The sequence below is a fragment of the Lacerta agilis genome, chromosome 10, assembly GCF_009819535.1.
Source record: "Lacerta agilis isolate rLacAgi1 chromosome 10, rLacAgi1.pri, whole genome shotgun sequence".
Taxonomy (NCBI): Eukaryota; Metazoa; Chordata; class Lepidosauria; order Squamata; family Lacertidae; genus Lacerta; species Lacerta agilis.
In genome coordinates, this window is record NC_046321.1 from 10193115 (window position 1) to 10210421 (window position 17307).

Consider the following 17307-nt stretch of genomic DNA (forward strand, 5'->3'; position numbering starts at 1 on the left):
CCTGCCTGTCCTCACGCAACGCTGCCTTTAGCAGTTGCGTCCCAGTAGATCTTGAGAACTAAGCAATCTGTTTCCACAAATTGCTTAGAAGAGAACCAAAGCTTGAGAGAACCAAACTTGATAAATTGATATGTTAAAAGAAGATCACAACTAACCGTGCACTATTCCGTTTTGTATTGAAAAATATGCAATGTGTACCCAGAATACTAGAATGTATGAATGAATATGGTAGACTAGCAGGTTTCAAATTAAACTATGGGAAAACAAAAATATTAGTGAAAAATATGGAAGAAAAAGATAAAGTGGAACTACAAGAAATCACAGGATTGGGAATTCAAAAAAAAATAAGATATTTGGGAATTAATATAACAACAAATACTATGGATTTAATTGAAGAAAATTATGGGAAAATATGGAAAGAAATTAAAAAAGATCTATCAGTATGGGATAAACTAAATTTATCTCTATTAGGGAGAATATCAGTAATAAAAATGAATATCTTACCCAAGATGATGTTCTTATTCCAATGTATCCCAATATTAGGAGGAGAAAAATGTTTCAAAAATTGGAAAAAGGATTTGGCAACATTTATTTGGTCCGGGAAAAAACCGAGGATAAAATATAAAATTATGATTGATAAGAAGGAAAGAGGTGGATTCAGCCTCCCAGATTTGGAATTATATCATGATGCGGTGGGTCTGACCTGGCTAAAGGAATGGATTAAATTAGAGGATTCAGATGTATTGGATCTAGAAGGAGTGGAGACGAGGTTTGGATGGCATGCCTATTTAGTTGATGAAAAAGTTAAAGTACATAAAGGCTTCCTAGGGCATATAATTAGAAAATCTATATATAAAATCTGGGAAAAACACAAAAGAATCCTAGAGCCCAAAACACCATGGTGGGCGTCGCCAGCAGAGATCGTAGCAGTGAAAAAATGGAACATGAAAGAGAATTGGATTACCTATAAAGATGTATTAGAGGAAGAAAATGGTGTACTCAAACTAAAAGATTATGCAGAAATTAAAGCGTATATCACAGATTGGTTTCAATATACTCAAATTAAATACAGATTACAAAAAGACAAGAAAGTAGGATTCGAAAAAGAATGTTCTAAATTTAGTAAATATTTAATACAGGAAACATCAAAAAATATATCTAAATTATACGATCTATTATTAGAGTGGGAAACAAAAGACGAATTAGTCAAAGCATCTATGATTAAATGGGCACAAGATATTGGGAAAAATATTATGTTCGAACAATGGGAAAAATTATGGAAAGAAGATATGAATTTTACCAGATGTAATATATTGAAAGAAAATTACTTAAAAATGCAACACAGATGGTATTTAACACCGGAAAAAATAGCCAAAATGAATAAAAACTGCGGAGATATCTGCTGGCGATGCAACACTGGGAAAGGCACCATGATGCACATATGGTGGAATTGCTCGGATATAGCACAATTTTGGGATATGATATACAATGAGATGAAAAAAATGGTTAGGCACTCATTCAAAAAAACAGCAGAAGGTTTTCTACTGGGAATAGTCCCAAGAAGCCTAAAGGAAGAAAGTAAAACATTATACCTATACGCAACAGTAGCCGCAAGGCTACTGATAGCGAAAAATTGGAAAAGTGGGGTAATTCCAACAAAAATGGAATGGCTTGCCAAACTTTTAGAATATTACAATATATCCAAAACAATGGAAGAAATTGGAAGGACCACAACAGAAAAGACAGAAAAAAACTGGAAAGCGTTCAAAGGGTATTTACAAAATTATGTTGAAAAGTCGGATCTCCTATTGTAATAAACAGGTTCCGTTATAAATATTAGATATTAAACAAGCTGAATAATAAAGGAGAATTGTAAAGAATTGTAAAGAAATAAGAGATGGGAATAACAGTGTGTTGAAAGAAAAAGGATAAGTGGAAATGAACTGCAGCTGAGTTGACTGGAAGTCAAGCACAGGGTGAGGGGGGTGTTGAAAGGTGGTGGGGAAAACAGATGTAAGGATGCAAGGGAAGACTGGTCGAATTTTTTGTTTTTTTCCGTTTCTGTTCTTTATCTGTTGTTTTTGTTGTTGTTGTTTTTCTGTAAATGATTGAATGTTAGTTTACTTTGTTTGTAAAAATGAGTGAATGTAATAATGAGTGAATGTTAGTTTATTTTGTTTGTAATATGCGAATGTATAAATAGTTGTATTGGCGAATAATAAAATAAAGCTTTTTTTATATTTAAAAAAAAAAAAAAAATAAAAAAAAAAAGAAAAATATGCAAGCTGACTAAATGCAATAAATATCCTTACCCCAAGGATTGAGTTGAGCCCCAATTGTGCTAGCGACTATATCTATATATCTATACCTATATCTATATCTGTGTATCTATATCCATATGTACTCTTTTATAAAAAATGTTTAGGCAGTGCTGTCAAGTATCCCGTTTCCCCCGGGATTCTCCCTTATTTCAAGCAGTTTCCCGCTGCTCTCCCTTATTTTTTATTTCCCTTAAATTTCCCGTTTTTAATGGAAGCAGCTCCTCCCCTGCTGGCCAGGGACTGGGTGGGAAGACCTCGCCTACTTGGAGAGAAAAGCCTCAGCCCTCAAAGCAAGTGGGAGCCGTTTCCCGTGCTTACAGGGGGGTGTATTCCTCCCCCTGCATCAGCCCCTATCCATTGCCGCCAAGCCCCTCAGCCGGCCAATAGGGTTAGCTGGCAGGCGGAGCCTGGCTGCCTTTGAGCAGCTGCTGCTTCCTGTCCTGTTTTGATGGGCTCAGACAAGAAGACAATGGGGCTCCATTGCACGGAGCACATGGCTGCCCTCCTCTTTGCTGGCTGCCCTCCTCTTTGCTCCGCTCCGAGCCCGAGCCCGCTTGGAGTTTACATTGCTGCTCCGCCCACCACTGACATGTGACTGTCCCCAGGATAGGTGAGACTGCTGATCCCTTATTTTCAAATCCGAAACTTGACAGCTATGGTTTAGGGGTACTGTCATTTTGACTCAAGAAAATTACCATTTTATAGTTCAAATTGGGAAAAATAAGTACAGTAAATGGGCAAATGTACAAAGATTTACAAAATGTTTAGTGGTATGCGTCCCTCTGAACCCCCCCCCCCAAGCACTGAGAAATAGTAATATATGGGTTTCCCCCCCTTTTTAAAATTCAGTCAGCTGGTGGTAAAAAGAAGCTTAGCAAAGCTGAAAAGATGAGGCTGCTGAGAGAGGAAGAGGAGAGAAGACTTCTGGAGGAAGGTAGGGCGCGATTCACACCATGCTCCCTTGTTAAATTGGTGGAGTAAGAAGGCAGGAAGCTCCTTTATCCTTCTGCTTCTGGATATTTGGCTTCCATACTTTTCTCATCCTGCAGCCGGTGCCTCGTCCTAAGTCTTCATGTGCTGACACAGTCAGTGTTTTCAACAGTTTGCTCGCATTATTAAACTCCTTTCCGTCTCACTGTTGCCAATCTCTGTTTTTTCCCCTTCTTTTCAGAGCAGGCCCGAATACGTGCCGAGCTAGAGGAAGCTGCGCGACTTGAGAAGGAAAGGATTGAACGAGAGAAGACGGAACGACTGGAGGCCAAGGTTAGTGCACACGCAGAGAATGTTGGAAATTGCCTTCGGTTGAGTCTGGCCATTTGTCCATCTGTTATCTATACTGCCTGGTGGTGACAACGGAGGGACATTCCTAGCTCTGCCTGAGATATTGAGCCTTGGATATTGTTCATGAAGAGACTGGTGAGCTGCAGCTTTCCCCATGCTTTGCTTCCGAGTGGCTGTGGTCGGTACCAGGATAACAGGACGATGGTTTTCATGGGATGCGAATAAGGCTGCGCAAGCACCAGGCTCACAGACTCCCCCTCTCCTGTTGTGTGGCTCTAAGGAGTAGGTACATGTCACAGTGCTGTCAGGCAAGGAATGTCCAGAGGAAGGAATTAACTCTTCATTGCCAGAAGTACAAGTTAGGGGCAGTCGTGTCTTATATCTCTCAACTACTCCTAGGTGTGCCCCCGATGAGGCAGGTGCAGCAGTAGAGAGACCTCACCCCAGACCTTGGCTTATGTATCTTCCCCACCAGAGCTTGCACAAGCAGGTGAAGACTATGCCTGTGTGTAACCTGCCACTGCTTCTCCCTCTTCAGTCCCCTCCTGGTCCTGGGAGACAGCGGAGCAGCAGTAGGAGGTGTGGAAGCGCTTGACTCCACATCAGCCTGATTTCTCTCTCCCTCCTCCTGCACCTGCTCCTCATTCTCCAATCCTGAAGCTTCTCCTGCTTCTGACTCTCGTCTCCCAGCTGTTACAGGCTCCCCCAGTTTACCGATCCTTCCTTCTAAGTCAGTCTCCAACCTTCCTTTCTCTTGGTGATCAGTATCTCACCTCCAGCCAGTCCCTGGCAATACACTTCCAGTGACAGCTTCAGAACAGCTCTGCATCACACCAGGGATTGCCAACCTTTTTGGACCCGGGAGCACATTTGCAAACTGGAGAAGCTGTCACGGGCCCCACGCCCAGCGCTTCCTGGCAACCAAGCACATAAAGCAGCCTAGCGCTTGTTTCAGGCCTGATGTAATGGGTTGAGGGAGCACTGCAGGCACCGCCAAGGCCAAGAGCCAGGAATGATAGGAGTTGTAGTCCAGCAACAGTCAGAGGACCATCCGTTCCCCATCCTTGAGGCAATGGATTGTGGCATAAATAGCTCTTCAGACTGGTGCTCTGGATTGTGGCATAAATAGCTCTTCATGCAGGTCAAAATAAAACCAACCTGGTTATGTTCCATGCAGGATCAAGAACGCAGAGGGATTGAACTTTCTGAAATGAGTGTTCTGGAAGAAAACTTTCTGACTGCGGCCCAGTGGAAGTCAAACTACAGAGCTCTTGCTCAGGTATACGTGGGTCTCGAATCACACAGTGTGAATAGCCATAGAATACTTCAGCTCTGGTTTCCTTAAGAGAAAAGAAAATGGAATCAAAAGTGAAATTTTAATTCTGGAGATGTCATGCAGCCTTCTATTAATAATATAAGTTACCTCAAATCTGGAAGACCCTAAAGCATAAAACGCATTTATCCAGTTGCCTTGATAACTCCCTATTAATTCATTTCTTCTTTATGCCACAGTGAGTATTTTGTGTCTTATTTCCTCCTAGTGGAACCACTACACAGGCTGCGATGGGAGCCCAGACCCAACCATCCCCCAGGATATCAATACTTTCATGAGCTTGTGGAAAGAAGACCCAAATAACGACATCCAGGTTGTTATTGCAAAGGGCAACAAGGTGCTGGAAGTAAGTCTCTCTCATTCAGGAGAAAAGGCTTCCGAATAACACCTTAAGAAGTTCCTCCTGCATCAGGCCCGTGGCCCATCTAGTCCAGCACCCTGTTCTCACAGTGGCTGAACAGTTGCCTGTGGGAAACCAGCACGCAGGATTCAAACACAAGAATGTCCTCCCTTCTGCTGTGGTTTCTAGCAGCTGGAATTCAGAAGCATTGCTGCTCCAGCTGTGGAGGAAGAGTATAGCCGTCGTGGCTAGTATTAGTAATAGTAATAATAGTAATAATATAATTGTACCATGTCCATCTGACTGGGTATCCCAAGCCCTCTTCTCTTTCCTTGGTTGGTGTGGTGTGCCGTGATGCATGAAGGTTTGGAACCAGACTTTGTCAAGTTTAGAGTAGACCCACTGCTTTCAATGAGTCTATTTTGTTCGTAACTGAATCCAACCCATGGATTTTGCCCCATGTGCCCCTGATTCTATGGGCAAAACAAAATAATAATAATAATAATAATAATAATAATAATAATAATCTTTCCAATAGCACCTTAGAGACCAACTAAGTTTGTTCTTGGTATGAGCCTTCGTGTGCATGCACACTTCTTCAGATACACTGAAACAGAAGTCACCAGACCCTTATACATAGTGAGAGAGTGAGGAGGGGTATTACTCAGAAGGGTGGTGGGAATGGGTGATTCGCTGATGGGCGTGGAAAAACCTGTTGACGACTGTTAACGACTGCAATTGGTCTTAAAGGAAAAAGCAAGGGGTGAGATGGCTAAAGATAGCTTTGTCATGTATGATGAGATAAGAACCCAATGTCTTTGTTCAGACCAGGTCTCTCCATGGTTTTAAGTTTGGTAATGAGTTGCAATTCAGCAACTTCTCTTTCCAGTCTATTTCTGAAATTCCTTTGTATCAGTTACAGGTGGGTAGCCGTGTTGGTCTGCCATAGTCAAAACAAAATCGAAAATTCTTTCTAGTAGCACCTTAGAGACCAACTGAGTTTGTTCCTGGTATGAGCTTTCGTGTGCATGCACACTTCTTCAGATACCTTTGTATCAGTTTGCTATGTATTTTTTATTGATTTAGGGAGGGGGCAGCTGCTCCTCCCTGCCCGCCTTTGCTGCACCCATGGTCAGTGGTGACCCTGGTGGTGGGCGACTGGATGTGGGGGCACAGTCATAAGTGAATCCAGCCAAGATTGAAGTTGAAACTTCAAAGAAGAAGTGTTAGCAAACCTTGTGTGGTGTAGTGGTTAAGAGCTGTAGACTCGTAATCTGGGGAACCGGGTTCGTGTCTCCACTCCTCCACATGCGGCTGCTGGGTGACCTTGGGCTAGTCACACTTCTTTGAAGTCTCTCAGCCCCACTCACCTCACAGAGTGTTTGTTGTGGGGGAGGAAGGGAAAGGAAAGGAGAATGTTAGCCGCTTTGAGACTCCTTTGGGTAGTGATAAAGCGGGATATCAAATCCAAACTCCTCTTCTTCTTCTTCTTCTTCTTCTTCTTCTTCTTCTTCTTCTTAAGAGTAGAAAGGGGATTCTGATTTTCCTGGCAGGCGATTTTAGAGGAAGAGGGAAGTGGGTGTCAGAAGGAAGAAGAAGAGAGAAAGGGGTGTGGCCTACTGAGTTTTTGCTCTGGCTCCGCCCACAGCTGATGCCAGCTCTATCCACATTTGACATGTGATCTCTGGCAGGTTATACCCAAAGGAATGTGGCCCTTGATAGAAAAAAAATGTTGCTTGATCCTGGTTTAGGTCAAATCTGCTTTAGGGGTTCAACGGTTGAATTTTGCCCACAAGCAAAATGGAAGCAAAATTCCAGCAAGCATTTTAAGTTAGCTTCTCTTTCATTTAGAATAGAATAGAATAGAATAGAATAGAATAGATCTTTATTGTCATTGTCCCCTTGCAGGAAACAATGAAATCCCTCTGTTGCTCTATCAACTCAAATAAGACACCCCACATAATTTAAAAATACTGATAAACACAGTACAATACAGGACAATATAACAAATAAAATAAGATGACTTCAGAGTCCAGAGTTTCCATTTAAGGCCAAAATTGCTCTAGGAAAGAAACTGTTCTTGAGACGGTTCATTCTCGCCTTCATTGTTCTGTATCTCCGTCCCGATGGCAGAAGCTCAAAGAACCGGTGACCAGGGTGCGATGGGTCTCTTGATATATCTAATGCCTTTCTGTGGCACCTGATGGTATAGATATGTTCTAAGGTAGAGAGTGAACGGCCAATAATACTCTCTGCTGTTTTGATAATTCTTCGCAACACAATCCTATCCCGAGAAGTGCAGCTTCCATACCACACACATAAACCATAAGTGAGCACACTCTCGATGGCACAGTGATAGAAGGCAAGCGGCAGCTTTTGCGGAAGATTTCATGCATGAGCTGGTTTTTATCTCTGTCGTATCTTCCCCCCACCTTATCGTGCACTGGTTAGATCTGCGGTGTTAAGCCCTCTATATGTTGCTGCAATAAATGAATGTGTAAGATGCGCACAACACCGTGTTTTCATTGCTGCTTGCCAAAGCTACAGGAGAGCAAAACCACCCCCCTCTCCTTCTCCCTTGATCTCTCGCATGCAGAATATTGAATTCCTCCTGTTTATCTTATTATCGACTAATAGACTAAGTTTAAATGTCTCCTAGCTAATCGAGAAGTTGGAATTTTTCATCATGGACACGCCTTTCCACGAGCTCTCTGTGAAGCATGTCACGCAGTACACGGAAACCATCCAACAACTGCAGTCTCTCCTTCACGACAAATACAACGCAGCCACGGAACAAATGCTGAGGGTAAACAGATGCTGGTATTATTTCAGATCCTTGAGGCGTTGCCTTGAGGTTGCCTGTTGCTTCTCACCATCGGTGGGACAGCAGGGTGATGTGAATGCAGCGGCGCTGTGGTCTAAACCTCTGAGCCTCTTGGGCTCGCCGATCGGAAGGTTGGCGGTTCGAATCCCCGCGACGGAGTGAGCTCCCGTTGCTCTGTCCCAGCTCCTGCCCACCTAGCAGTTCGAAAGCATGCCAGTGCAAGTAGATAAATAGGTACCGCTGCGGCGGGAAGGTAAACGGCGTTTCTGTGCGCTCTGGCTTCCGTCACGGTGTCCCGTTGCACCAGAAGCGGTTTAGTCATGCTGGCCACATGAACCGGAAAGCTGTTTGTGGGCAAACGCCGGCTCCCTCGGCCTAAAAGCGAGATGAGCGCCACAACCGAATAGTCGCCTTTGACTGGACTTAACCATCCAGGGGTCCTTTACCTTTTACCTTTTTAGGAGGCCAGATTGCCTCCACCGGTGCATTTGCACTGTGTAGACCTCCCTGCCACCTCCCTGCTCCTAGGAAGCTGCATGGTTTCACTTCCTGAGAGAACAGGTAAGCTGTCTCCAGCTCACCTTCTGCTAGTGTCTTGAGGGCTGATGCACACATTATGGCTCGTTTGGTTTGAATTGCACCTAAAATGTAATGTGTGTATGGGCACAAGGGTTTAGAAACCTGTATTATCATGTGGGCAATACATATCGTAGACCGGATTGGCTGCAGATACCTGCCAGGTATTCCTTGGTTTGCAAACTTGGTTTTGCTCCACCTAATGTGTTGAAAGTTGTTGTTGTTGTTCAGTCGTTCAGTTGTGTCCGACTCTTCGTGACCCCATGGACCAGAGCACGCCAGGCACGCCTATCCTTCACTGCCTCTCGCAGTTTGGCCAAACTCATGTTAGTAGCTTCAAGAACACTGTCCAACCATCTCATCCTCTGTCGTCCCCTTCTCCTTGTGCCCTCCATCTTTCCCAGCATCAGGGTCTTTTCTAGGGATTCTTCTCTTCTCATGAGGTGGCCAAAGTACTGGAGCCTCAAAATCAGGATCTGGTGTTGAAAGTACCCCAAAGTAATTGGTGATAGCACATAGAATCGTAGAACTGTAGAGTTTCTGCAATGCAGGAATCGTGTGCCCACAGCCGTTCCTGGGAGGGCTCGAACCACCGACTTTCTGGCTAGCAGCCGGACACACTGACCCATTGCACCACAATGACAGGAAGAAAAAATGGGTGGGATCGTTTGCAAGGATCCTGAGAAAATGTCACTTAGAATTCTGGGAGAGCTTATGGCTTTTCTTCCTGTAAGATTGCACTGAGATATTTTCACTCCCGATTCTCTTTCCATGGAAGCAACTCCTGTTGCTCATTCCAACGCAACTTGCTCTCAAGAAGGGTCTGTGTGCATCACTGATTTGTGTGGCAAGCCTTAATTCTCTCCGTTTCAATGTTCCGTGCAGGAAGCCAGCAGCTATGCAGAATCCGAAAGCGGGAACATGGAGGTTGTCATTAAGGAGCAGAACGTGACGTTGTGCATTTGGGCAAATCTCAAGAAAGTTCCAAAGTAAGCGTTTGAAGAGGAGAGGGGGCTTCTTGAAGGGCTTTCCTTTTCGCCTGGGAGCCATGGTAACACAGTCTGGTCCCATGTCCTGGTCAGGTAACATGATGGTTACCTAGGAATTAGCATCATGTAGGCCAACCTCTTTCGTTAAGGCCAGATGCTCCCTGTTTAAAGCATCTCTGAATGGCCCAGCCTTTCAGCCGTCCAAGGAAAAGATTCCACAAGATTCCTAAGCACAAAACCCTGTTGCTGAACTCTCCTCAGGTGAGTCCCTTAGCTGCAATGACAGGGGCGCATGCCAGCCTGTTGGAATTCTGGATCGGCTGTTTTGTCAGTCTTGCCGATCTCCCATGCCTCAGGTGGGCTGTTAACCTTTTTAAAACATTTTTAAAAAACTACATCAACCTTTATGCATTTATCTATTCGTTCATCTATCCCTTGTTAATCATTCATTCATTCATCCATCCATCCCTTCCTTTAGTGCTGCACTGGGATTTGAAAGGGTGGAGGTATCTTTTAAAGTTTTTATTAATTTTCAAGAAACAGGATAGAAGCACGAACATAACACTATCGAAACAATTGGTTTCTCCCCCTCCCACCCCTCCTCCAGTACATCAAATTTCCCCATAAATCTGGTGGGTGCCAGTCATTGGGGTGTTCATTTGAATACTTCATAAAGGGATGCCATATTTCAGCATATTTCTGTACCCAGGATGGCTGTCTACCAGCTCCATCTGGTACACAGGCTGAGACCCTACCTGCCTGCAGACTGTCTCGCCAGAGTGGTGCATGCTCTGGTTATCTCCCGCTTGGACTACTGCAATGCACTCTACGTGGGGCTACCTTTGAAGGTGACCTGGAAACTGCAATTAATCCAGAATGCGGCAGCTAGACTGGTGATTGGGAGTGGCACCAAGACCACATAACACCGGTCCTGAAAGACTTACATTGACTCCCAGTACGTTTCCGGGCACAATTCAAAATGTTGGTGCTGACCTTTAAAGCCCTAAATGGCTTTGGCCCTGTATCCCTGAAGGAGCGTCTCCACCCCCATCGTTCTGCCCAGACACTGAGGTCCAGTGCCGAGGGCCTTCTGGCAGTTCCCTCACTGCAAGAAGCGAAGTTACAGGGAACCAGGCAGAGGGCCTTCTTGGTAGTGGCGCCCGCCCTGTGGAATGCCCTCCCGTCAGATGTCAAGGAAATTAACAACTACCTGAGATTTAGAAGACACCTGAAGGCAACCCTGTTTAGGGAAGCTTTTAATATTTGATGAATTATTGTATTTTAATATTTTGCTGAAAGCTGCCCAGAGCGGCTGGGGAAACCCAGCCAGATGGGCAGGGTATAAATTATTATTATTATTATTATTATTATTATTATTATTATTATTATTATTAAAATCATCTGTGTCAGTTACATCATTCAGGGCGTGTCCTCTTTTGGTTAGTTTCTCAGATAAAGCAATTGTCCCTACTTCCTGTTTACATTGTGTGATATGCAATTTCCAATTTTTTGGCTATGAGCAATCGTGCTGCTACAGGAAGAAAAGTGATAAGTTCCTTGTGTGATAATTTGAGTATCTTTTAAAATTGTTAATAAACCTAGGCAAGGGCTGCATTACGCATCCTGATCTGTAATTATTTATGTACGTAACCTTTCCCAAAATGGTTGCCCTAATTCGCATGTCCACTACATATGGAAAGTTGTACCCGTTACATTGTAGCCTCTACAGCGGGCGGAGGTTTCTTGATGATGTCATGGAGCGAGCAGCCAATCGGCTCCACGAATGGCTGCCTTCTGCATCATATTTCCAGAACTGTTAGTCTTTCTTTCCTTTGCCATGGGACACCTGCACATTGCAGAAAATTCAGGGTGCTGACCCTAGGGCTGGATTTAGGTTTGATGAGGCCCTAAGCTACTGAAGGTAATGGGGCCCTTTATATGTCCAATTTGTCAACAACAAATTGTCCCTGTTTTTTGTGTTGAATATATGTGTTGAATATATGCAGAGAGCCATTGTGATGTAGTGGTTAAGAGCGGTAGACTCGTAATCTGGTGAACCGGGTTCGCATCTCCGCTCCTCCACATGCAGCTGCTGGGTGACCTTGGGCTAGTCACACTTCTCTGAAGTCTCTCAGCCCCACTCACCTCACAGAGTATTTGTTGTGGGGGAGGAAGGGAAAGGAGAATGTTAGCCGCTTTGAGACACCTTCGGGTAGTGATAAAGCGGGATATCAAATCCAAACTCCTCCTCCTCCTCCTCCTCCTCCTCCTCCTCCTCCTCCTCCTCCTCTTCTTCTTCTATATGGTGATTTATGGACCTAATAGGTATTTAAAGCCATTTGCACGTAACAAAATATGTATTTTATCAAAGTAATTGTTGGACTGAAATACAATTGGAAATGTACATCCAGTTCCCCCCCCTTAATTTTTTTGGGGACCCCAAGAGTGTGGGGCCCTAAGCTATAGCTTGTTTAGCCTATACATAAATCCAGCCCTGGCTGGCCCACATGGAAGGACAGTGAGCCTTAACACATGCTGGGACTGCAGCCATTGCAAGGGAAGATAGTAGTTTATTCTGCCTTTCAGGGGAGCTTATCGGATGTCATCATTGGTCCTCTCATTGAGGAGCCCCTACCAAGCTTCTGAGGAACGCTGGAGTCCCCCAAGAGCACACTTTGAAAACCACTAGTTTCACTGGGCAAAGTATTGTATTAAACACTATTGTAATTTTGTAGTTTCCCCCCTCTTGCGATTGGCCTCCTAGTAGGAATGACAGGAGCCATGGGAATTACATTCCCCATGACATTCCCCATGGCTCCCTCTGCCTGATATGCTGCTGTGGCAGCACCAAAGCCTAATGGAGGCCCCAGTACAAGGCTTCATCCTGGTAAGTTTTGGAGAAAAGGGATTCGGTGGTGGTGGTGGTGATGTCTTAGAGTGGAGTGGGATTTGGAAGCAGGGCAGCCCCTGGGGTTTGTTGTGGTTATCATTAGGTGGGAAGCAGAGACCAAACTATGAAACTGGCTTGGAAATGCTTTGGAAGAGGACGGCCCTCTCTCATAGTATGGTACAAGAAACTTTGGAACCATTCACAATGTCTGGTTCACACATCATGCTAAGCCCTGATTTCTTAAGCTATAGTTTACTGAACCATGGCTTGTGTAATTATCTGAACTGCATCCAGTGGTTTAACTATGGTTTGTATACTGCCAACAAACCATGATTTGAAGCTGTGACTTGTTGGCTTACAGCACTTGATTTGTTGTAATTATGGTTTGGATGGGTGGCCACCGTGCTGCAAAGGCATGAGGCAAGAACAGCTGGAAAACAATGTCAACTTTGGAGAAACAAGCCATGGTTTGATTGATTGTCTTCAGGACAACACGTGGTTAGCACCAGGGTTGTTAAACAAACCATAGGTTACGGTTATGTGAGAACTAGGCCATTGTTTTGGAATCAAGTTAAATTAAGAAGTGTTGGTTCTGGTATAAGTCAGTTACGTTAGCACGCCTTTTATTCTTCTTTCCCCCCTCCCTCTAATGAGATCCATGGCATTCAGATTCCCCCCCTCTCTTTTCTGTTATGTTTGTCTTGTTTAAATAAACACAATTCAGTTTTTCTTTACGTATTCATGAAAAGTATAAAAAATGGAAAATAAATTGGGATGTAAATAAATGTATACCGGTAACATATAAAATATAATATTGTAACTGCGGTGTTTGTATTCATAGGAGATTTACAAAATGGATGGGGGAAAGATATTGAGATGGGTCAGAGTTTGTAAGACCGTTCTTGTGGTTCATAATTGTGTTCTTTGCAACCAGGTTCCGCAACCAGATCTTTTACGACGAAGAGAGGGAGCCGTGGAACGGGTTTGAGCTCCCGAAGGCGCTGGCCATTTGCGATGTGGCGGTGCGCATCTTGCACACCCATTACGACCATTTGTCCCCTTTCCGGACTTTCCCCAGCGAGCCCCCAAAGCTGGAGATGCCCCCGATCAAAACGGTGAAATCCGTGAGTAGCGTGGCCAAGAAAGGGAAAAAGGGCCGTAAGCTTGTAGGAGAAGTTAGTCAGGAAAGCAAGACAGAACATCTAAAGGTAAGGGTTGGCTGAGGGGGAAGAGGGCATCATTGGCGTAGTGCAGTAGATTGATAAGAGGCAAGAGTTATGAAGCAAATTGGGAGCCAGTGTGGTGTAGTGGTTAAGAGCGGTGGACTCGTAATCTGGTGAACCGGGTTCGCGTCCCCACTCCTCCACATGCAGCTGCTGGGTGACCTTGGGCTAGTCACACTTCCTTGAAGTCTCTCAGCCCCACTCACCTCACAGAGTGTTTGTTGTGGGGGAGGAAGGGAAAAGAGAATGTTAGCCACTTTGAGACTCCTTCGGGTAGTGAAAAAGCGGGATATCAAATCCAAACTCTTCTTCTCTGTAGTAAGAATGTAGGGTTGTTTCCATCATGGCATTTCACTTACACAGCGGGGACTTCCCCTTCCTCTTTGCTTCTGTGCACCCCAAAAATCTACCCCTGAGGTTTCCCCAAGCCTCTGTGGCAGATTTTACCTCAAGGTTCGCCTCTCTCCATATGAACCTACCCAGACCCTGAGATCATCTTCTGAGGCCCTCCTTCGTGTGCCTCCTCCATGAGAGGTCCGGAGGGTGGCAACATGAGAACAGGGCCTTTTCTGCAGTGGCTCCCCATTTGTGGGAAGCTCTCCCCAGGGAGGTTTACCTGGCGCCTTCATTATATATTTTTAGGCACCAAGTGAAAACATTCCTCTTCAACCAGGCTTTGGGCTGATTGACCTCCAATGCCCAATTAAATGTGTTGTAGAAGGGGGAATTATTGGTTTGTTTCTGTTCCTATTTTTGTTATGCACTTTGCAATTTAATACTGTAGCATTATGCTGTGAACCTCCTAGAGATCTATGGGAATAGGGCTGTATGCAAATTTAATAAATAACAATAATTTTAAGGGGGTGCAGGGGAGGGGGAGCGGAAGTCTGTTCCCTGGTAGAAAGGCAGTGTTGGCTGCAACCCACAAAGAAGAACCCAGTTGGTTCTGATAGTGGATCCATCCGGTTTAACACCCTCCTTTTCACAGCGGCCACCCAGAAACCTCCTGGAAGCTTGCAAGCGGGGGATTAAGGCACTAGCCCTTTCCGTTTGTTCCCTGCCCGCACCAGCAACTGGTGTTCAGGGCTATAATGCCTCTGTCTGTTGTTGTTGGCATCTTGTCTGTCTTGAGAGACAATGGAGTGCGCCTCCGGGGGTGAAGTCAAACCACTGGGGAATCGCAGCACCTGCTGTGGCTGCAGAGACTGGTAACTTGCACCTGCCGCCTCCTGCGTTGCTTTTGCTGCGTTATGAGGACCAAAGCAACCTTCCTGGGGTGCGAGCCAGAGCAGAGAGAGAGAGGGGGGGGGCAGGCTCTGGTGGACTGAGCAGACGAGAGCCATAGTGTCTCGGTTCCTGCATGTGCTGCAGAGGGAAGGGAGGGACAGATGGGGCTCGTCAACCTGGGAAGGGAGCCCATCTAGGAGAAGGAAAACTCTGATCCTAAACCCCTGCTTTTGGGAGTAAACCTGGGGGGAGGGGACCTGTACCCGCTGCCTTGCGGAACATTTTTTTTGGGAGAAAAAAGCCTAAGGAGCAAACCCTATACACAAATCTGGAGCGGAATCCCTAAGATGGCGCTTTGTATGCCTCCTTCTGGCAACTCCTGCAGCCAAACGTCTTGTTCTGCTCTCCTTTGAGCCACATCAGCCGAGGGGGTTGGGTCTTGTCGTCTGGGCAGCCCAGGACCTCCACACACACTGTCCACCAGGCTTCTGCACCAGAAAGCTCACCTCTGTGTATAAAGGTTCCATATTGCTATGGCTAATAGCCATGGATAGACCCGTCCTATGTGAATTAGCCTTGTCTCTCCCCCCCCCTTTTAAAGCCATTTAAGCTAACAGTTATCATCACATCTTGGCGGCAGGAAATCCTATAGCTTAATTTTGCATTGCATAAAGAAATCCTTTGTTTTGTATGCCCTGATCTACCTGCCGTTAAATTTCATTGGATGACCCTGCGCGGTAATATTGCGCAGTAGAGTAGGTAGTGGCACTGGGAGATTCTGGTCCTCTCCTCCCCCACCACCACCTTTGGGGATGTGTAATAAAGGGGAAACATTTTGGCAAATGGTTTCCACAGTTCTCCAAGAGGTAATTCTGTTACGAGGTACCCTTAGATCTTCTGTTGCGTTTACTAAAACTATGTAAAAGAGCCAGACATCCTGGAGCCAGACATCCTTGAGCCAGACATCCTGGAGAGTGAAGTCAAATGGGCCTTAGAAAGCCTTGCTAACAACAAGGCCAGTGGAAGTGATGATATTCCAGCTGAACTATTTAAAATCCTAAAAGATGATGCTGTTAAGGTGCTACACTCAATATGCCAACAAGTTTGGAAAACTCAGCAGTGGCCAGAGGATTGGAGAAGATCAGTTTACATCCCAATCCCAAAGAAGGGCAGTGCCAAAGAATGCTTCAACTACCGCACAATTGCACTCATTTCACACGCTAGCAAGGTTATGCTTAAAATTCTACAAGGCAGGCTTAAGCAGTACGTGGACCGAGAACTCCCAGAAGTGCAAGCTGGATTTCGAAGGGGCAGAGGAACCAGAGACCAAATTGCAAACATGCGCTGGATTATGGAGAAAGCTAGAGAGTTCCAGAAAAACATCTACTTCTGCTTCATTGACTACGCAAAAGCATTTGACTGTGTCGACCACAGCAAACTATGGCAAGTTCTTAAAGAAATGGGAGTGCCTGATCACCTCATCCGTCTCCTGAGAAATCTGTATGTGGGACAAGAAGCTACAGTTAGAACTGGATATGGAATAACTGATTGGTTCAAAATTGGGAAAGGAGTACGACAAGGCTGTATATTGTCCCCCTGCTTATTTAACTTATATGCAGAATTCATCATGCGAAAGGCTGGGCTGGATGAATCCCAAACCGGAATTAAGATTGCCGGAAAAAATATCAACAACCTCAGATATGCTGATGATACAACCTTGATGGCAGAAAGTGAGGAGGAATTGAAGAACCTTTTAATGAGGGTGAAAGAGGAAAGCGCAAAATATGGTCTGAAGCTCAACATCAAAAAAACTAAGATCATGGCCACTGGTCCCATCACCTCCTGGCAAATAGAAGGGGAAGAAATGGAGGCAGTGAGAGATTTCACTTTCTTGGGTTCCATGATCACTGCAGATGGTGACAGCAGTCACGAAATTAGAAGACGCCTGCTTCTTGGGAGAAAAGCAATGACAAACCTAGACAGCATCTTAAAAAGCAAAGACATCACCTTGCCGACAAAGGTCCGTATAGTTAAAGCTATGGTTTTTCCAGTAGTAATGTACGGAAGTGAGAGCTGGACCATCAAGAAGGCTGATCGCCGAAGAATTGATGCTTTTGAATTATGGTGCTGGAGGAGACTCTTGAGAGTCCCATGGACTGCAAGAAGATCAAACCTATCCATTCTCAAGGAAATAGGCCCTGAGTGCTCACTAGAAGGACAGATCCTGAAGTTGAGGCTCCAGTACTTTGGCCACCTCATGAGAAGAGAAGACTCCCTGGAAAAGACCCTGATGTTGGGAAAGA

The 17307-nt window shown here is 44.9% G+C and overlaps 1 protein-coding gene across 1 annotated transcript in view; it reads left to right on the forward strand.

Annotated features, from left to right (window-relative positions):
- CASC1 (cancer susceptibility 1) overlaps positions 1-17307 on the forward strand; it is a 33102-nt gene that overhangs the window by 2771 nt on the left and 13024 nt on the right. The window contains exons 3-9 of the mRNA XM_033162556.1: positions 3171-3255; positions 3493-3584; positions 4780-4881; positions 5144-5281; positions 7935-8081; positions 9561-9664; positions 13489-13774. Of these exons, the coding sequence (XP_033018447.1) occupies positions 3171-3255; positions 3493-3584; positions 4780-4881; positions 5144-5281; positions 7935-8081; positions 9561-9664; positions 13489-13774 (954 nt within the window). The remainder of the gene's footprint in view (positions 1-3170; positions 3256-3492; positions 3585-4779; positions 4882-5143; positions 5282-7934; positions 8082-9560; positions 9665-13488; positions 13775-17307) is intronic.